Source organism: Haliotis rubra, unplaced genomic scaffold (assembly GCF_003918875.1).
Source record: "Haliotis rubra isolate DU_JTF1 unplaced genomic scaffold, ASM391887v1 Scf867, whole genome shotgun sequence".
Classification (NCBI taxonomy): Eukaryota; Metazoa; Mollusca; class Gastropoda; order Lepetellida; family Haliotidae; genus Haliotis; species Haliotis rubra.
This window is the reverse complement of record NW_025767598.1, coordinates 15,977-37,961: the sequence shown is the minus strand read 5'-3', so window position 1 is coordinate 37,961 and position 21,985 is coordinate 15,977. Positions and strand designations below refer to the sequence as shown.

At 42.3% G+C, this 21,985-nt stretch overlaps 4 protein-coding genes across 5 annotated transcripts; 3 read left to right on the top strand and 1 right to left on the bottom strand.

Annotated features, from left to right (window-relative positions):
* LOC124263047 (interleukin 17-like protein) lies at window positions 1-600 on the bottom strand. The gene has a single exon (XM_046697663.1). The coding sequence runs from the start codon at window positions 598-600 to the stop codon at window positions 1-3; it is 600 nt and encodes a 199-aa protein (XP_046553619.1).
* Window positions 601-7,114: 6,514 nt separating this feature from the next.
* LOC124263046 (interleukin 17-like protein) lies at window positions 7,115-7,852 on the top strand. The gene has a single exon (XM_046697662.1). It carries the CDS (start codon window positions 7,115-7,117, stop codon window positions 7,850-7,852), a length of 738 nt encoding a protein of 245 aa, XP_046553618.1.
* A 4,182-nt stretch (window positions 7,853-12,034) lies between these two features.
* LOC124263061 lies at window positions 12,035-18,117 on the top strand. 2 transcript variants are annotated; one of them, XM_046697674.1, is made up of 4 exons: window positions 12,035-12,087; window positions 12,319-12,429; window positions 13,612-13,645; window positions 14,668-18,117. In XM_046697674.1, the coding sequence occupies exons 3-4, from the start codon at window positions 13,627-13,629 to the stop codon at window positions 18,111-18,113; spliced, it is 3,465 nt and encodes a 1,154-aa protein (XP_046553630.1). In that variant the 5' UTR covers window positions 12,035-12,087; window positions 12,319-12,429; window positions 13,612-13,626; the 3' UTR covers window positions 18,114-18,117. The 2 variants fall into 2 exon arrangements, with proteins under 2 accessions (XP_046553630.1, XP_046553631.1); XM_046697675.1 differs by having other exon boundaries at window positions 12,054-12,144.
* A 71-nt stretch (window positions 18,118-18,188) lies between these two features.
* On the top strand, window positions 18,189-19,848 carry LOC124263052 (serine/threonine-protein phosphatase 6 regulatory ankyrin repeat subunit C-like). Its single transcript, XM_046697668.1, has one exon. The coding sequence runs from the start codon at window positions 18,493-18,495 to the stop codon at window positions 19,408-19,410; it is 918 nt and encodes a 305-aa protein (XP_046553624.1). The 5' UTR covers window positions 18,189-18,492; the 3' UTR covers window positions 19,411-19,848.
* The last annotated feature ends 2,137 nt before the right edge of the window (window positions 19,849-21,985 follow it).

Genomic DNA, 21,985 nt, shown 5'->3' with positions numbered 1-21,985 from the left:
CTAGCTGGCACAGCCCCAGCCGCCACAGTCGTTAGTTGTCGGGGACGTTCGCTTCTTGGTGCACGTGCAGCCCACATGGTGAGTCTTCAAGACTGGCTTGTACTTATAGAATCCATCTTGGCACCCTATCTCCTTCAGGACCCGGATGTTGGTTGACACTCGGGAACACTCGTTAACGTCGTTGCCGACACAAGCCGAACACTTGCAGACAGCCTGTGGGATGAAGGATGGGAAGTGTCCGGCGGGCAGCTCCGTGATGTTGTACCACCAGGGACAGATGGATCGGGAGAAGACTGGGGCGTTGGGGTCATCGCTCACCGAAGATGGGCACGATTGGCCTCCTGTCTGGCTGTCGTTCACCAGATGGTAGTTCAGCTCAGTGGCCATGGGCAGTTTGGAATTGTTGCCGGCCAGCTCAGACATTTGTAGATACATGGAAGCGTTGAGGTGTTGGTTGAGGTTCTCAAACAGGAGGCTGAGGTTGGCTGGAGGTTGGCAGTTGGCGACTTGTCTTCGTTCTCTGGTGTTGACGTTCTTCTGTGGAAGGCACCGAGCAGCGACTGCAGCACACAGGAACACGGCGAGGCGAAGAAGAAACATCCTTATCTTGTCGATGTTAGATGACAGAACAGTGTAGTTTTGGCAAGTTTGTACAAACAAGCAATACTTGTCTGGTCAAACACAGCACTGCCACACCACTTATATACATCCATTCTGGATTTTTCGAAAGACGATTCCGTGACTTAACGTTCAGAGAGGAAGCGGTAGAGACGTGTTCGAGTGACTGTCAATCAGGTTTAGCCGTGCCTCCAGTAAGCAATATTGAAGCGCTTCCTGTTTAAGCATTAGAGTGACTATTTTAGTGTTAGCTCTCACTGTAAAGTCTAGTTCAGTTCGTATACGTTTTATCTAAATAACATCTTCAGTGCAACTGGGGGTGGAGGGCGATGGGTGGTTGCGTTAGAAAGCCCACTGCTTTCATTGATGTCGATGAATTGACACATCTAAGAGAAGGTTTTACAACTGGTCGACCCTAGTTGTTCAAGCTGTGTTTCCTATCTGTTGATAAGATAAGTTGGGTTAAGCATGTATGATGTTTTACTGACACTGTTCTGGGTAATCAAGCGGGGGTCGTCTGATGATCAGTACATCATTCGATCGAATCTTCTTTCGAGGTCGTGTGAAGCCAATTTCTAGTGTCCCCCGCCGCGATATTGCTTGAATATTGCTAAAGGTGACGTAAAACCAACCTCACTCACTCTTCCCAGCGTCCATGTTGTTCCTATATGCTCAAAACATCGTGATTTCTATATTCAGTAACTGTATCAGTTCTGCTGCTTGTAGTCCCTAACCCGGTTAATGTGCTCTTTAAAAAAGGTAGGGACCTTCATTTTGATTGAAAATTTTGGAGCTCTATCGGAGTCAATCAATGTTGATATGATAATATTGAATATTTTGAGAGTGCACCACCACGCATTTCCTTTTGATCATAGTGCAATAATCGATTTTGAAAGATGATTGATGTGTGACGTGAAGTTTGCATGATTACGGTTTTCAAGCAAAATAAAAGGCTAGACACAGAAACTAACAACTGTGTGATGCAAGACGATTGTCAGAATTCATGGTCTACAGTAATTAATCGACCTTCTTGAAAAACGTCAAAACCGTGTATGGGGCTACTGCGTTGTGCACGTGCATCCCATGCATTGTGTTTAGGGGTGGTGATAAAGAAAAATGGTGGTGCGTTCATATGATGTCTGTCTTTGTTTGTTAATGCTTATACATTCTATCCAAATTGAAAGTTTAGGTTCCCCTACTTTTTCTTAAGAGTATAGTTATGTATCCTACGATATCTCCCCTCGTGACTGATTCCTAGAATATATGAAGGACCTCACAGCACTGACGATATCAATTTAAGTTCCAACAGACTGGACCTATTTGGTATACGGTAAACGGTATACCGCGGTATTAGTGGAACCGCGGTATTTTGCCTTCGGTTCAGTATACCGTATTGCAATCCAAAACTTCGGTATTTTCGGTTTTTGTACGGTCATTTTATTAACCTTTTTACACCTTTTCTAAAATCGTTTTGCCAAAATCTATGCATTTCTTTGCTATATGTCAAATTTCTACATTATGATCATATCTCATACCGAACCGAAGGCCTTGTACCGCAATACGTACCGCACTGTGGTAAGAGCGTACCGATTCACCCCTAGTATTTTGTCGTGTTGATGTCTGATTGCCATTACACCATTCGATCGAATGATCGAGAGCCTTCCTTTCCCTTCAAAGACAATAATTTCTTGTATTCCCAAAATATCGTACTTCCTATATTCAGTAACTGAATGAATTCTGAAAAAGTTTAGTACATAGTACAAAGTTGAGTAATTAGTACATTTCTCCTTGTGACGGATTTATTAGAACATATCAGGGAAATCATAGCACGGACTAAGTTCCAAAAGGCCGGACTAATTTTAGGGATAAAAAATATTGGTAGCACTGATGAAAATGGGAGCCTGTGTAGGTGAACATTACTTTCGTCGTCTATAACGCAACACACCAATTGGCTGAGGTCTCGTGACTCACAAAAGACGCTACATTCAACACGGAAGACAGTTCAGCACGAACGTATTGTAATTAATACAGGTTTAAGAGAAACAAGCCCAAACTACCGACTTGCATTTCTCAGTAACGCAGTGGTCTCGACCAGGGTGTGGGGTGGTAGCAAACACAATACTGTGACGAGGGCAGGTCTTTGATGAAGTTTTCGGAACTATATTTAAAACGTACAACATTCAAAGGCTTTTTGTTGCCTTCCTCTTTGAATGTTAGGCGGCATAGATATGTGATTGGTGTTGGTCATTCAAATCAACTTGACTATCCTTTTTGTACATAATTTCAAACGATAGCCAATAAATTATAGGGATCATGTCCAGTATTTGATGCCATTGACACCGTGCTTGTAGACATGTCTATATAAAACCCAAAAATGAATGCAAGTCCATTTACCTCTGGAAACAGAAGTCCCTAGGTTCATGTTCTAAGATTTGAAAGGGTGGATACGTTTTACAAGGTTTAAATAAGACATAACTGTGGTATATCGGCAGAATTTGTCCCTTGAATAAAAATGATAACGTGAATAAAATGTTTCTTAGACTACGTTGTCAGACAGACAGACAGATTTTATTCAGTAATAGGCCACTGGCCCAAAATACATTCATAAATATGATAACATGCGTTTTACCAGACTACGTTGTTCTTATGACAAACTGTGCATTTACCCACGAGGTAACTTGTGCCTCCCTAATTAAGGTACGTCAGGTGTAAGTTGAAATAGAAAATAGCATCAGACTATTTTTGGTCACTGGTATGTCAAATGTGGAAATGTCATCCGTGTGTTACCTTACATTTTCATCTTTAAGCTTTGGTTGCATTGAAAGCCTTTAATGTAGCAATATTGATGGGACAACCTGTCACCAATTGAGTGTGAGTAGGGTTTTACGCCGCTTTTAGTCATATTCCAGCAATATCACGGCGGGGTACACAAGAAATGGGCTTCACACATTGTACCCATGTGGGGAATCGAACCCGGGTCTTCCACGTGACAAGCCAACGCTTTAACCACTAGGCTATCCCACCGCCCCACATTTCAGCTAGCGTCCATATTACATGCAGAAAGAAATGACAGGTGTATATTTCATGTTATATATTGTGATAAACGTCATATTTAATGTTGATAAAACTCTCTCTCTCTCTGTCTCTCTCTGTCTCTCTCTCTCTCTCACACACACACACACACACACAGACACACACACACACATACATGCAAATAAATATAGATATTTGAGAACGCTTAAATATCCCTCGGAGTGTATTTGTTGTTTTTCACGAATGTATGCAGATATTGACACATAGCGTCATACAGGGAGGTGTAGAGAGAAGAAACTTACACTCGGCAAGTTGGGTTCACGCCTGCGGTTGTCGTTAAAACATATTGTGAAAAATGTCATTTTAGATGAAGCAAGTTTACATATGACAAACAGAATTGTTGTAATCGTATAACTTTGTGGTTTCAGTTGATACTAAAGGTCTGATTAGCTGTTTGTACATTCACCATTATTACTTATGAATGATTATAACATTAAACGTACAATCATAATGCAGAGAATGTTCAGGCTTCTACACATTCGCTAACAAAAGGCGCAGTGCAGAGTTTGTTGGTAGTACATTCGATGTGATAGCGCCAGTGGTAAGTGGGGATTGCTAGCCCAACGATCAGATTCTTAAAATTTATAAATATGCCCCAAAAGGAGACCCAATGAATTGGGAGATTAAGATTTGAACCCTCTGCCTCAGGGCTGATTAGAAGAGAATGGCAAATTTGTATGTGATTGAGTGAATGAGTTTAGTTTTACACCGCACACAGCATTATTCCAGCCATATGGCGGCGGCCCGTAAATAATCGATTCTGGACCAGACAGCCCAGTGATCAACAGCATGATCATCGATCTGCGCAATAGGGAACCGATGACATGGTGTATGTATGTATGATGTGTGCGTGCGTATGTGTGTGTGGTTTGTGTTTATGTGTTTTACTCAATGTTTCTTTGAATACTGATTACTGGAAATAGAAGACAGAAAATCGGGCATATCGCTGACATTTGCAGATATTCCCAAAGAGTCTCCCATATAATAACCTCCACAAAACCACTTTGTTCCTGTTCCTGCGATAACCCCCCACCCCTACACCAACCCTTCTTCTTGGCGTTCAGAAAGTGTTATGGTTGCACAGATAACGGAACGTGGCTGGGCCTGCAATTCCAGTTGTCTCTCACTGGGTTCTGTGTCCTATTTTGCGTTATTTCAGCCCGCGATCGCGTGTGCAATGTGGTTGAGGTTCATCGCAAGGCGCAGGTAACATGACATAATACATTGTTTTATAAATATGGCAAAACCAAAAGAATACCCCCAATCAATCTTTGAAACAAAATGATGTTTCGGTATTTCTTGGCAAAACCAAGTCGTGTCCGTTGCCTCCGTCCACAGAACAGCTAAATTCCTTAGTCGTGGGGTCGAATTTCAAGATTTGCACTGATTATAATCCCTTGCTTGTGAGCTGGGTGTCCTGGGTATAACCGTCGATGTATAACCGTCGTGGTAAACCCTAGACAACCCCACCCCCAATATCCGACACATCAACATATAACGGCGATCAAACCATTTGGACTAATTAACATTTAGCTTTGAACCAAGACTTCCCTACCATAAACCCATAAATCAACATGGTGATTGACAAGTAATACCGATTGTTGAGGTGGCCATTGACATCACTGATAATAGGGTTGCCAGCAGCACACCACTGCTGTCACAAAAACCCACATCTTAAACACTTTAATCTCAAATAAACGTATCACATACTTAATCGCCATGTCCATATTAGCATCTGACCGTGCACCACAGAGAGTGTAAAGTTGTTCTTTGTTCTGAAGTGTAACAATACCTGGCAATGTTCATCATGCGTGGAGTGAGCCTATACAATACGTCGATAGTCACAATGCCTCACTTCCTCATTCACACGTTTGTCAACGTCAACTAACGGTATTAAAACTGGCCTTACAGTACTTATCTGTGTTGTGATAGGAAGAATGTATACACACAATAGCATTCGTCCCGCGTGGTGCGTTGTTTTGCTGATACAATCACCTATTCGAACCTAAGACTTTTTTTTCTGTTCCATACAAATATGTCTCTTTTGAAAATTTTAATTGAACAAGGACATAAACAATCCTTAGTGGCAAATATTGGGGCTATTTTTCCATGAATCGTCAAATATACTCTGCAAAAAAGAAACGCATATGTGTATTTTCATTTAATCTGCTCACGGTTCCTCAGAACTGCGCATACAAATTGTAAAACCACTTTTTCTCTATGACACTTCCATGAAAGTTTAACACTTTGGAACGTAAACAAAGAAGCGTTTTTATTTTGCGCTGTGCGTTCTTTCCATGTACACAAACAAGCATTATTATGGTGAAATTATAACAAACACTAATTTTGAAAAAAAACCAAAAACACTTGAAATTTCATATATCAATATCACATATGCGTTTCTTTTTAAGGAGAGTATGTGCAAGTGTATTTCAACTTTGCTGAATAATTCTCACATAGCAATTCAGAAGAGAATAACAAACATAATCTTCACTTATAACGTGATGATGGAACGAATTAGCCGAGCAGTTATCTGGAAAATTTAATCCGATGAAATATGGCATTTTTATCAAACTATGTGCTCTATTGTAAACAAATGTAGAACCACACCCAGCGCCATCAGCACATTATAACTGACAAAATACTATTTCAATATTTGTCATTACCTATCAAAAGAAAGATATTGGCAATCTATATAAAAGGTCGATAAAGTAAAGAGTAAATCACTATGGTATTATTCGAGAAATTCCTCAGAATACGGTAATGTACGAACAGTTGTTCGACTCAGTGATGCTTGCCCGGTGCATAGACTGGCGGACTTTCAGAGGGAACCAGACTTATCACCTGTACTGGGTTCTGCTGACCTAAGGATTTTTAAACTCGCCGACAATATTGGACGACATCATCCATCCATTAATCATTTGCATTTTATACATCAGAAACGCATCACAACCGACCAAATATATATCAACAAATAGACCAGATGGATTCATCCATAAAACAACATAATGCGTCCCGGATAATCAAACGCCGATCTTGTTCTCATCTGTGGGGGACATTATACAGGTGACTGGAGTTTGATACACGAATCTCCACACCACAATACTTCCTTCTTCTCAAATAATAAACCCTAGAGGTGCTCACACGCAAAGGTGGCGTACCTAATATGAAAGGGCTTTATTTCCAAACAGGATTTTTATTTCGGACTTAAGTCAAATGGCGGAAGGTAAACAATTAAACCAGCATTGATATTAATAACAACAAACATATTATTCCGTTTTTATTTTGATTGTAAATGATAGACAACAGTAACAGCGACAAAGTGTTACATCGAAAATGCCATACTATTGGTAGGGTTTACCCCCTGGACACTGAAATACCGTTTTGCTCTTCCTCTTTCAAAATGTTGCCACAGAATTTTCTCTTTCGGAAAGTCCCGAATGGATGTATATATTGTAAGGTAGTGCTGTGTTTGACCAGACAGCTGTTCGGAATTGCCAACAAACCCACAGGTCTGTCATCTAACATCGACAAGATAAGGATGTTTCTTCTTCGCCTCGCCCTGTTCCTGTGTGCTGCAGTCGCTGCTCGGTGCCTTCCACGGAAGAACGTCAACACCAGAGAACGAAGACAAGTCGCCAACTGCCAACCTCCAGCCAACCTCAGCCTCCTGTTTGAGAACCTCAACCAACACCTCAACGCTTCCATGTATCTACAAATGTCTGAGCTGGCCGGCAACAATTCCAAACTGCCCATGGCCACTGAGCTGAACTACCATCTGGTGAACGACAGCCAGACAGGAGGCCAATCGTGCCCATCTTCGGTGAGCGATGACCCCAACGCCCCAGTTTTCTCCCGATCCATCTGTCCCTGGTGGTACAACATCACGGAGCTGCCCGCCGGACACTTCCCATCCTTCATCCCACAGGCTGTCTGCAAGTGTTCGGCTTGTGTCGGCAACGACGTTAACGAGTGTTCCCGAGTGTCAACCAACATCCGGGTCCTGCAGGAGATAGGGTGCCAAGATGGATTCTATAAGTACAAGCCAGTCTTGAAGACTCACCATGTGGGCTGCACGTGCACCAAGAAGCGAACGTCCCCGACAACTAACGACTGTGGCGGCTGGGGCTGCGCCAGCTAGATGACAGTACCACGTGGACAGCGTCACGTCGTCATGGCGACAGTGCCATATAGACGAACCAAACAAGATAACTGTATGCTCGCTGTACGCTCTTAGACTTCGTATCGAAGTGGGAGAGTTTAGTATGTCAGATACTGACAAAACATAAGACGTGATTAATAGCTAAGTTTTTAAAAGTCGTTTTATAATCAAACGTAACATTCTTATCATGTTCCTATCAAATGTTGATCTCCAAGAGACCATAGTTTTAGCGTCCAATTTTTTAAAGATTGTTTTGTATTCGAACGGAATCATTCCAATGAGGATTATGCCATTCCAGCTGAACTGACGCCCACGGGAGATATTGCTGTAAAATATTTGCATCACATTGCTTGTGAGATCGTTGTGTGGTGAAAGGTCGCAGTGATGTTACTAATCTCTCTACAGCGGTACCTTTTGCAATAACGACACTACTTATTACTGTTATAAACGGAAAATGAGTAAATACGTTGAATGAATTTCACCCTCGTGTGTTATATGTCAAATATACAAACTCATATGCTTTATCGACTAGTGTTGGTGTAATTGCTTATAATTTGGCTGAAGCATGTCACAGCTGAGTAAACATACCATAGTGTAGGATAAATATCCGTTTTGCAATAAAAAATCGCCCAATCGTTTATATCTAAGTGGTCATCTTTATACCATCTCACGTAAAATACGTTTAACAAGACAACTATCAGCTCTGTTTGTTTCAACTGAGAGCCAAGAGGGTGTCACTTTACAGGGCAGCCAGGGAAGCGGAAAAATTGAGTCGTTCAAGGAGCAAGTGATGTCTTATGTATTATGTAATTATTTTTGCATAGCCATGTCTTTTCACATCCACGCACCAGCAAAACATTCAGCAACCTAAGCATCAAACACATAGATCTTTCATGAGCTATTGTAACATTCACCCGTTGTTACAGGTAACTATATTATAACCACCTTGTTGTTACAAGTACTGTAATGTAACCACCCTATTGTGACAGTTACTGTAATGTTACCACCCTATTGTGACAGTTACTGAAATGTAACCACCTTGTTGTTACAGGTACTGTAATGTAACCATCCTATTGTTACAGTTACTGAAATGTAACCACCCTATTGTGACAGTTACTGTAACATTACCACCTATTGTGACAGTTACTGTAACATTACCACCCTATTGTGACAGTTACTCAAATGTAACCACCTTGTTGTTACAGGTACTCTATTGTAATGTAACCATCCTATTGTTACAGTTACTGAAATGTAACCACCCTATTGTGACAGTTACTGTAACATTACCACCTATTGTGACATTTACTCAAATGTAACCACCCTATTGTGACAGTTACTGAAATGTAACCACCCTATTATGGCAGTTACTGAAATGTAACCACCTATTATGGCAGTTACTGAAATGTAACCACCCTATTGTCGCAGTTAACTGTAATGTAACCACCCTATTGTTACAGTTACTGAAATGTAATCACCCTGTTATGGCAGTTACTAAAATGTAACCACCCTATTATGACAGTTACTGAAATGTAACCAACCTATTGTGACAGTTACTGAAATGTAACCACCCTATTATGACAGTTACTGAAATGTAACCACCCTATTATGGCAGTTACTGAAATGTAACCACCCTATTGTGGCAGTTACTGAAATGTAACCACCCTATTGTCGCAGTTAACTGTAATGTAACCACCCTATTATGGCAGTTACTGAAATGTAACCACCCTATTATGGCAGTTACTGAAATGTAACCACCCTATTGTGGCAGTTACTTAAATGTAACCACCCTATTGTCGCAGTTAACTGTAATGTAACCACCCTATTATGGCAGTAACTGAAATGTAACCACCCTATTGTGGCAGTTAACTGTAATGTAACCACCCTATTGTGACAGTTACTGAAATGTAACCACCCTATTGTGGCAGTTACTGAAATGTAACCACCCTAGTGTGACAGTTAACTGTAATGTAACCACGCTATTGTCGCAGTTAACTGTAATGCAAGCACTCTATTGTGGTAGTTAACTGTAATGTAACCACCTATTGTCACAGTTAACTGTAATGTAACCACGCCTATTGTCGCAGTTAACTGTAATGCAAGCACTCTATTGTGGTAGTTAACTGTAATGTAACCACCCTGTTCTGGCAGTTAACTGTTATGTAACCACGCTATTGTGACAGTTAACTGAAATGTAACCACCCTATTGTGGCAGTTAACTATAATGTAACCACGTTATTGTGACAGTTAACTGAAATGTAACCCCCAATTGTGGCAGTTAACTGTAACGTAACCACCCTGTTTTGACAGGTACTGAAATGTAACCAGCCTATTGTGACAGTTATTCAAATCTAACGGGAATCGAAATTCTGCAAGTAAATTTAGACTGAATGTATGAACGAATTTCGGGATCTTGTCAAACTACAAACAGTTCCTCGTATTTTTTGAGTCAAAACGTGTTTTGTTTCTGCAGGAGGCCATGCTAAATTTTAATGAACCCAGAACTTAGTCTCCAAATCGCACACTCTTTCTTTCACTAAACGTGAGCTGCGGTTAACACGAATTTCCATCAACATAGTCCAACTGAGTGATTCTTTGTTGGATGGATCAAATGGATCAATTTCCTATCAAGCAACAAATCCCACTGCTGTTACTGTTCATGTCACGTAAGGTTACGGTGAAACATGTTCAACAGACACCGCAAAAGCTACCTCCTTTCTCCAACACGTTATAATGACGTTGTCTGTAGTCTCTGCACGCCTATAGCCAAGTTGTAAACGGGTCTATGAGATGACTGAAATCTGCTTCCAAGAATGATTACGCCACATAACAGATTTACTGAATTAAACCGCTTGTTGTAACAACTGACACTTACTCAGGTATTAACGTGAGTCTTATAACCGTGATACGGGGGGGCATCCGTGGGCGTTGGCAACAACATCGTATGTCGACCCCATCTGCACCATCCCGATGGCTCTTTCTCTCCCTTCAGCTGTTAATCGTGGCATATTTCTCGTACTTGTGTATCAGATCATTTCTTCTGGGCTCTCTTTATACCCTATAGAATCATTCTGCATGTGAAATGGATGTAAATACTGTTTGAATATTGCTGCGTTTTAGTGATTGATATTGCTATGTGTAAAATGGAAATGGAAAAATTGTACTTTGCAAGCACAAATGTTAACAAAGATAATTGTAGATGTGACAATATCAAAGACACATTTTACTTGTTTTCACTAATGCAAATCAGCAGAAAATGTTTTAAAAGACAGAAACCATAGCAAAGATTATTTTACAATTATATAAACTCTAAAACAGTTGTTTCTTGTTTTAATGGTTGAAAAATGGTGACTTTAAATGGTTTATCATTGTCCCAAGGCAGAATTTTATTTCAACCTTTCTTTTGGACATCAAAATCACTATTATTGTTTTTATCGGCATGGACGAATATAGGACAATTTAACTCTTCTGAAAAAGATGCATTTCACCCAAATATGAATGCATTTCAGAATGTTTTTTCGTGATTTGTATAAAGCTTTGTTGTTAAGCTTCCTTGTAAACTAAAACCTTCTAAAATATCTTTGATAGTTTTTAAGTAATTCATAAAGGTAGGAGGGTAACGTTTCTTTTGGCGTTTAGTGTATGTTACACTGTTAAAACTAGACATATAACTGACAGTTCGGACAAACTCCAAAAATAAAGAGAATTGCAGAGGTGTATCAGTTCACACAAGATGTGGGCGGTGGGGTAGCCTAGTGGTTCAGGCGTTCGCTCGTATAACATGTACAATGTGTTAAGCCCATTTCTGGTGTTCCCAGCCGTGATATTGCTGGAATATTGCTAAAAGCGGCGTAAAACCAAACTCACTCACTCACTCACTCACACAAGATGTCGGCCTGGGAATAAAGGACTCATGTTGGAGTCAGGCCTTGTCAGTACAGACAGATTGAGGCATAGAGTCTGAATATGTATAATTTTAACAGAAACAAACAATTCCTTTTAAGTTGATTAAGAGCCCAGTGAGATGTGAGATTCAGAAGAAAGTTCGTTTTTAAGCATATGATAACAGACCCTGAAACCGAGGAAAGCTGGACTCGCTACATTTATGGCTTTAGCACTGCAGGAAGTGAAAATAATGAGGTTGAGTGATTGTGAGACAGACTACAGTACAGCGTGTAACACCGCCAGCCCAACCCGACAGACAGTCGCCTGAAGAGGTAACGCTTTGTTTAGCGATGGTGCTTGGGCTGCTGGGACATGGGGGCTTCTGGAAGGTTAAGTATACACGAATGTTCCAACAGTAAACATAATTAATGTGTGTATGGTCTCCGCTATTGTGGGTACAAATATGTTGTCTAACTGTATCATCCTTCTACCATATAGTAATGTAATGTATTATTAGACTATAAAAAGGACTATGTATATGTTGAGTTTTGATTCATACACAGGTTCACCATATGTTATGGAGCAGCTCCCTGCAGCACCTGCCCAGCTTCAAGACAAGGGCTGAATGTATCGGTTTCATGTCAACATGACCGCCACAACAGGGAAAACACGGGGTGAGTGTGTGGAGCGCAACATCTAGGCCACCTGTAGATAACACCTGTTGTTACAGGCATAGGCTGTCATACAGCCCCCGAAACAAATATATCTATGTCTAGAATATGTGGCAAGTCTAGATTTCCACCGTTTCGGTTTCTGAAAAGGAAGAAAGTCTCTGGGCTCCTTTTCGTTATATGTTATGTTGCTTTTTATGAACAGGTTTTTTTTCTGTAAAATATGTTCGGAGACTAGTCTATACCCGACACAGTGTGTCAGTAACCTGTTTCAAGTAGCTTAATGTCAGTAACCTGGTTTCAATATCGGTTTCATATCAATATGATGACACAACTGATCAGTGTATCGTGTTCCGTGGCAAATACGTAACGCCCACACCAGAGAATAACCAGTATCCATTATCTGTGAAACAGGTCGGCGTTAGCGACATAACCGTGACAGCCATATGTACAGGTCACGCAAATGGCACTGTCATGTCTACAACTGTAGACAGTTAGTTAATGAACCATTAGGTAAATATCAAGTCATTAGAGAATAATGAGTTGACATAACGACCTTGTAACGTCTGATTATGATTGTTATGGGAATAACGCTGCACACATAGTAGGTCTATAGTCTTGATACATTAATGCATCAATGCGCACATAAGTGCACAACACTCCATGTGGTCGTTAGAATCTAGGTTCAGTTGTAGAACAGACAGTGCCATTTGCGTGAGGGGGCATCCAGTTTGTTGGGGAGGTAGGGGGAGGGGTCTTCAAGTTTGTGCACGTACATGTACTAGGGGTATCGTTGAGGTGTACATGACATGGGGGGGGCACTTACTTTGTACATACATTTTTTGAGGGGAGGGGGTGCATTCACATTGTACATGCTTGCCCATAAAAATTTCCAACACCCCCTTGCCATAATTCATGACCAGTTTCTTATTGTGTGATAACAAATGGGCGAATAATGTTAATCTTATCCCGTCGGAGTAGTGTCGCTTGACCCCCACCACACGTGACCAGATGACAAATATCTGGTGCAGTCTCAGCCCTGAAACCTGGCAAAGCAGCCATTTTAGAAACAATTGTTTGATTCATTATATATCATCAAAGCCGATATGGGGTTTAATTAAAAAAAATCAATAAACTTAAGAATATGTGAAAGATGTAACTGTTAAACCTTTGTTTTGTTTTAAGGTTCCCCCCGGAGGTATGTTACAACAAATCCTAGGTAAGTAGTGTCACAGTAGACCACAATCACGCACCTGTCTCTACCACGCCACATGTTTACACACAACTGTAGATCTCCAATATGTATACAGTGAAGCCCCGTTAGTCCGGACTCCGATAATCCGGAAGTCTCGCCTCCCGGACGATTTCAGCTTGTTACCAATCTATGCCTATATAATTTGCCTCGATAATCCGGAAATTCGGTTTCCGGAACCGGACGGTAAGTAGCTGTCACCAATCAGTAAAATAAACAGTAAATTGCTTCACAGTCCGGACGCTGTTAAGTCGTGTTCACGAACTGTAACAACACTTCCCGGCGATGTTTACTTAACTGGCCTCAAACAATATACACTCGGTGTCATGGAGTTGACAAGATGAACTCTTGTTAACTTTTGAGAAATGTCAGTTAACGGTTGTTGTTTTAATTACACATAAAAGCTCCCGACTGAAGCTGTACATTTACAGTTTGATTGACACCTGTATATACTGTATATACTAAACGACCCTCGTGTAATACCACTTTTATTAAACGAGTTAATGATTTGTTATCAAACGAGCGAAAGCGAGTTTGATATAAATGTTTCACGAGTTTAATAAAAATGGTATTTCACGGAAGCGAGTTTAGTATTCTGTGTATTACTCTCCAAAATAAACTGATAGAAACTCAGCTTTCCGCGAGTCAAGCGAGGCCTAATGCCATTGTGACAGAGGTATTAGCATTGTGATGTCATAACCGTAAACCACTATAACGTCATCCGTCTAGCGGTATTACACTAGTGTAATATTGCAGTAACAATATTATACTGCAGTATCTTCCACGGGCGAGTAATAAATCTATATATAGCATAGTATTACTCATTTCGTGTAGATAGAGTGGGTTTCGAGTAACGCCAATTTGTAGAGTATCCCAGTTATATATATCTCTCTCTATCTCTCAAACGATCAAATGATCAAACTCTACGGCAGTAACCTCCACTCTCAGTAACAAAACACACAGTGTAACGTCTAGGGTGTTTCTTGCAGAGTCTACGAAGCAGTACATCACCCATTTCGACGCGGCAAAGCATGTTTCGACGTATGCTGAAAGGACGGCGATGCGGATATTGGAGCAGTCAGGGGCAATCTATATGACAGGAAAGTCCGGGTCTGGAAAAACTAGAATAGGATTAGCCATATTAGCAGCAATTTCAGAGAAGACAGACAGGATACCAATTATCCTCACCTCCGCGAAACAATGGAACTACATTCCACAGGGAAACGTCGGCAAAGACAGCTACACAATTATGATTGATGATATATTTGGATCTTGGAGCGTAGTGAATGCTAGGGTTGATGAATGGTCGAGGCGGTTTGATATCATGTGGCCCACTGTTGAGTCCGGGCAGGTGCTCCTGGTGTTAGTGTCAAGGAGTGGCATTGGGGCACATCACATGCCGTCTTTACAGAAATACAAAATCATACGGAATGCACACATGATAGATCTTGATGAAGGGCCGTATGCCTTGAGATACTTTGAAAAAGTAAAATTAGTCAGGAAGTATTGTGCAATGGAAATTGGTGCTTCACAAGAAGACATTGAGAAAATAGTGGGTGAAGACACTCCCCTTGGATTCCCTCAGTGCTGTATCTTCTTACATACAACCAGGCATACCCATGTTAAAGGACTTCAGTTTTTCAAAAGACCGTATGAGTTCATTGCAGAGGATGTGGAGGTCCTGAAAGAGACTGACCAACTGGGGTATTATGTCTTGTTGATGATAATCGTGATGAATAACAGTCTTGACATAAAACTCCTTAACAATCCCACAGCAGAATTCAATCGTTTACGAGAGAATATACGAAATGCATGCACATACTTCACCTCTAATCCTTCGTGTCAGAAACTAAAGGAAAAGGCCGACTTACTCTGTGGAAAGTATCTCTCTGAAACAGGTCAAAGGTATACTTTCCGTCATCAGTCTATACTGGAAGCTGTTGTACTCAATGCAGCTGAAGAAAACAAAGAACTGTTTCTCCGATATTGCCCAGTACAAACACTTCTCGAGTTTGTGTCTCTGCGTACTGATTGCAGTAACGTATCTTTGTGCATCAAACAGGAGGAATACAGAAGCTTGGTCTCTCGAGTCACAGATATAATACTATCTGAAAATTGCAGTTCAATCTTGTCTCATTCAGCTTTCCACCATCCTAGATTTCTTGAATGTTTATCAGATGAATGGAATGATGACGTCATACTTCAAATCTCAAGCTATGCTGCCACACCACACAATTTGACGTTAACAGTGGCTAATATGAAAATATTTCACATGTTTTCAGATCCGTTGTCTTTTTTCGGCTCACAATTTCGGGACGAAGAAGTTATATTCACATATAAATACGCAGTTTCTTTCTTTATAATGCAAAGGCTTCCAGTACTGGTGAAGCTAGTCCTACATGGTGTCGATCAACAGGAGGTAAAGGAAGAAGCGCTGAAGTGTGCTCTGTACATACAAGACCATGCTACCATTGACTTTCTTCTCCAGCAAGAGGTGACCATCTCACAAGAGTGCATGACGATAATTTGCTGCATCCGTGATGTAGATCAGAGTATAACCAACACAATATGCCACCACTTTGAAGATGAACATGAGGTTCTGTCCAGCCCAGAAAAACTCCTTTCATTGGCTGTTCAACATGGAAACATTAGAGCTGTACAATTTCTTGTCAAGAAGATGTCGGGATTGACAAACTGTGGTAAAATATATTTTCGGTGCCTGGAACAGTTGATGGTACAGTGTGACATGGGAAATAGAAGTGTGCCCCCTATCTCAAGCAATGCCATACCGGTTCTTGAAATCATGACAATACTTATGAGCGTACAGACACCGTCGTCTTACCATCACCTTCTGCTATCAGCCTCGGCCCATGATACAACACTAGCGCTTGAATGGTTGTTGAATCATACAGATGCGCCCGTGATTACTGCGGACATGGAGGAGGTAATGGAGATGGTTGCTACACATGGAATATCTGATAACTTGAGTATTCTCCTAAAGAAAGGAATACCTTTCAAAAAGACCATTTTACTTGGAGCGACAAAATCGCGATGTCAGAGTGGAGGGAAAATTGTCCTCTTATTAGAAGCATTTCGCAAAGCTGTTCACGCTGGATCACAGTTGCAAGGCAATGAAAATAGCGATCGCGGCACGTTTGGCGTCAACGTAGAAGATGAGAATAAAAATAATCCCCTTCACATAGCAGCTTTACGTGGAGATGCTGACAGTGTTGGAGTCCTTCTTGGGGCTGGTGCAGACATCAGTCATGTGAACAAAGATGGACTTACACCTTTACAGTGTGCGACCTTAGCAGGTAGTACAGAATGCGTAAAGTGTCTCTTACAGTCTGTAAAGAAGCGTCATACAGAATGCTCTGATAGCATTGAGCTTGTTAGTCCTGCTCATGTATGGCATGACGGGTCATTTAAGTCCTTCCCTTCACTGAATACGCTACGTTTTCTGTTGATGCCTAATTCAACTGGGAGTACGCCTAAAGCTCTCTTAGATCTGCTGCTTGGTCAGGCTATGTACTTAGAAACGACGGACGAATATGGTAGAACACCTATGTTTTACGCCTCAGCTTTGTCAGATCTGCCTCTAATCAAGCATTTATTAAGACTCGGAGCAAAGCTGGATGTACAGGACTGCAATGGTAGGACAGTTCTGCATGAGGCAGCAAGGCATGCTGATATTGAAACATTCATGTTGTTGTGTGAGAGTGGCTGTGAGATCGACGTGAAGACATCCACTAGTCAAACAGTTGTACATGAAGCTGCCGAGTCAAGGGACAATGTGAAGACACCCACTGGTCAAACAGTTGTACATGAAGCTGCGGAGTCAAGGGTCGATGTGAAGACACCCACTGGCCAAACAGTTGTACATGAAGCTGCCGAGTCAAGGGACGATGTGAAGACATCCACTGGTCAAACAGTTGTACATGAAGCTGCCGAGTCAAGGGACGATGTGAAGACACCCACCGGTCAAACAGTTGTACATGAAGCTGCCGAGTCAAGGGACGGTGTGAAGACATCCACTGGTCAAACAGTTGCACAAGAAGCTGCCGAGTCAAGGGTCGATGTGAAGACATCCACTGGTCAAACAGTTGTACATGAAGCTGCCGAGTCAAGGGACGATGTGAAGACATCCACTGGTCAAACAGTTGTACATGAAGCTGCCGAGTCAAGGGACGGTGTGAAGACATCCACTGGTCAAACAGTTGTACATGAAGCTGCCGAGTCAAGGGACGGTGTGAAGACATCCACTGGTCAAACAGTTGCACAAGAAGCTGCCGAGTCAAGGGTCGATGTGAAGACATCCACTGGTCAAACAGTTGTACATGAAGCTGCCGAGTCAAGGGACGATGTGAAGACATCCACTGGTCAAACAGTTGTACATGAAGCTGCCGAGTCAATCTGCTCCGTGTGGACGGTGTGAAGACATCCACTGGTCAAACAGTTGTACATGAAGCTGCCGAGTCAAGGGACGAAAGACATCTACCAGCCAAACAGTTGTACATGAAGCTGCCGAGTCAAGGGACGGTGTGAAGACATCCACTGGTCAAACAGTTGCACAAGAAGCTGCCGAGTCAAGGGTCGATGTGAAGACATCCACTGGTCAAACAGTTGTACATGAAGCTGCCGAGTCAAGGGACGATGTGAAGACATCCACTGGTCAAACAGTTGTACATGAAGCTGCCGAGTCAAGGGACGATGCTGCGGAGAAATTAAGATATCTGCTCCGTGTGAGAAATATTCCACTTTCCTGTGACAATGAAGGCAGATCTGCCTTGTTTAATGCTGTTCACACAGATGACATGGAAGTTGTAGAATATCTTGTTGCTAATGGCCTTAGCTTGGAAGTAAGTGACAAATCAGGAATGAACCTTTTGCATGAAGCATGCCTCCATGGGAGCATGGCCAGTTTTCAGTATTTGTTAACCTCGAAACTGCTGGATGTTAACGCAAAAGCCATGATCGCAGGAAATCATCACGGAAATACTCCACTACTTTTTGCGATCAGTAACAGTGCCCTGACAAACAGTGTGATGGCGACAGCTCTTATAGAACAGGGGGCCGATGTTCATGTAAGAAACAGCCTGGGCAGAACGCCTTTACATGAAGCAGTACAGATAGCGACAACAACAAAATTAAGTCCAAAACAAAAGAAACAGATGATGCTTGACCGGTCGATTAATCAATGGATTTCACAACAAAAACAAGATGTATTTAAACTGGTCCAGCTCATCTTAGACAAAGGCGTCGATATAAACAGTGCTGACAATGCAGGTGACACAGCACTGCATCTCAGTCTGTGGCCCCCAACGAGTACACAGATCACTCGGTTGTTGTTAGAAAAGGATGCATGCGTGCACGTTAAAGGACGTCGTGGTGAGACGCCACTTCACCGCGCAGTTCGGCTAAGATGTCTACAAAGTATTATCGAGCTGATGCTGAAGAAAGGGTCGGATCCTAATGCACGAGATGACCAAGGCAGAACATCTCTTCATTTGATAGTGGTATATTCCTACACTCAGATTGTGCAAGTCTTGGTTAAGCATGGGGCAGATCTACAAGTCCAAGACGAAGACGGAAACACAGTGCTACATCATGCTGCTCTCAACCCACGGGGTACACGAAGACTGATGGAGATACTAGTGGACGCAGGCGTGAACCCACACATTCTGAATAAGGAAGGGAAATCTGCTTTTGAACTACGGAAAGTAAATATTTAGATGGCCCTTCTCGACGGGCAGACATTGATAATGTGTCATTTATAAATAGGCGATTTATAAGTGTGACTGCGTAAAGTAACTCTGTCAACGAACCTGGCCTTCAGTATTGGTTCATCATTACTGCAGAGCTGACAGCTACCTGCACTAGGCATGTTTGCAAACCCTACAGGACTCGTCACCTCGTGCCTTTTTCCAGTCGTCTGTGGCCATATAGTGCTGTAGACAGTGACACCCATTAGGAGAACATGTTAGCTCAACTCATCTCATATATTTTCTCGGAATAGACACCCACGGTTGTAAAGGAGATACAACTATATACAATGTGAAATGTGCACAAATGACATGATAAATGAAAACAGGATGCATAGTTACTCATACGTTTTACTGTAGTACTGATGGTTTCAAATGAGAATGGTTAATTAAACAATACCTCAAATCTGGGAATGTTCTATTATAAGTCAATACGGTAAATGGCAATGAATACCCTGTAACTGCTGTTTATTATGTTAATACCCATCCCTAGGAACAGGTTGTTTAAGAAACTATCGTGTTGTTATTTGTTGATGGCCACCACTGTAGGTATGGGACAATTGCTTGTGTCACTGTTGATGGTCACAACTGTAGGTGAGGGACGATTGCTTGTGTCACTGTTGATGGACACAACTGTAGGTGAGGGACGATTGCTTGTGTCACTGTTGATGGTCACAGCGGTAGGTGAGGGACGATTGCTTGTGCCACTGATGATGGTCACAGCTGTAGGTGGGAGACGATTGCTTGTGTCACTGTTGATTGACACAACTGTAGGTATGGGACAATTGCTTGTGTCACTGTTGATGGTCACAGCGGAAGGTGAGAGACGATTCTTTGTGTCACTGTTGATGGTCACAAATGTAGGTGGGGTACGGTTGTTTGTGTCACTGTTGATGGACACAAATGTAGGTGGGGGACGATTATTTGTGTCACTGTTGATGGACACAACTGTAGGTGGGGGACGATTGCTTGTGTCACTGTTGATGGACACAACTGTAGGTGAGGGACAATTACTTGAGTCCCTGTTGACGGACACAACTGTAGGTGGGGACGATTGCTTGTGTCACTGTTGATGGACACAACTGTAGGTGAGCGACGATTGCTTGTGTCACTGTTGATCGACACAACTGGAGGGGAGGGACGATTGCTAGTGTCACTGTTGATGGACACAACTGTAGGTGAGGGACGATTGTTTGTGTCACTGTTGATGGTCACAACTGTAGGTGGGGACGATTGTTTGTGTCACTGTTGATGGACACAACTGTAGGTGGGGACGATTGTTTGTGTCACTGTTGATGGACACAACTGTAGGTGGGGACGATTGTTTGTGTCACTGTTGATGGACACAACTGTAGGTGGGGACGATTACTTGTGTCACTGTTGATGGACACAACTGTAGGTGGGGACGATTGTTTGTGTCACTGTTGATGGACACAACTGTAGGTGGGGACGATTGTTTGTGTCACTGTTGATGGACACAACTGTAGGTGAGGGACGATTGCTTGTGTCACTGTTGATGGTCATAACTGTAGGTGAGGGACGATTGTTTGTGTCACTGTTGATGGACACAACTGTAGGTGGGGACGATTGTTTGTGTCACTGTTGATGGTCACAACTGTAGGTGGGGACGATTGTTTGTATCACTGTTGATGGACACAACTGTAGGTGGGGACGATTGTTTGTGTCACTGTTGATGGTCACAACTGTAGGTGGGGACGATTGCTTGTGTCACTGTTGATGGACACAACTGTAGGTGGGGACGATTGCTTGTGTCACTGTTGATGGTCACAACTGTAGGTGAGGGACGATTGCTTGTGTCACTGTTGATGGTCATAACTGTAGGTGAGGGACGATTGTTTGTGTCACTGTTGATGGACACAACTGTAGGTGGGGACGATTGCTTGTGTCACTGTTGATGGTCACAACTGTAGGTCGGGGACGATTGCTTGTGTCACTGTTGATGGACACAACTGTAGGTGGGGACGATTGTTTGTGTCACTGTTGATGGACACAACTGTAGGTGGGGACGATTGTTTGTGTCACTGTTGATGGACACAACTGTAGGTGGGGACGATTGTTTGTGTCACTGTTGATGGTCACAACTGTAGGTGGGGACGATTGCTTGTGTCACTGTTGATGGACACAACTGTAGGTGGGGACGATTGTTTGTGTCACTGTTGATGGTCACAACTGTAGGTGGGGACGATTGCTTGTGTCACTGTTGATGGACACAACTGTAGGTGGGGGACGATTTGCTTGTGTCACTGTGGTTTGGTTGTGACGATTGCTTGTGTCACTGTTGATGGTCACAACTGTGGGTGGGGGACGATTGCTTGTGTCACTGTTGATGGACACAACTGTAGGTGGGGGACGATTGCTTGTGTCACTGTTGATGGTCATAACTGTAGGTTGGGGACGATTGTTTGTGTCACTGTTGATGGATACAACTGTAGGTGAGGACGATTGTTTGTGTCACTGTTGATGGTCATAACTGTGAGTGAGGGACTATTGTTAGTGTCACTGTTGATGGACACAACTGTAGGTG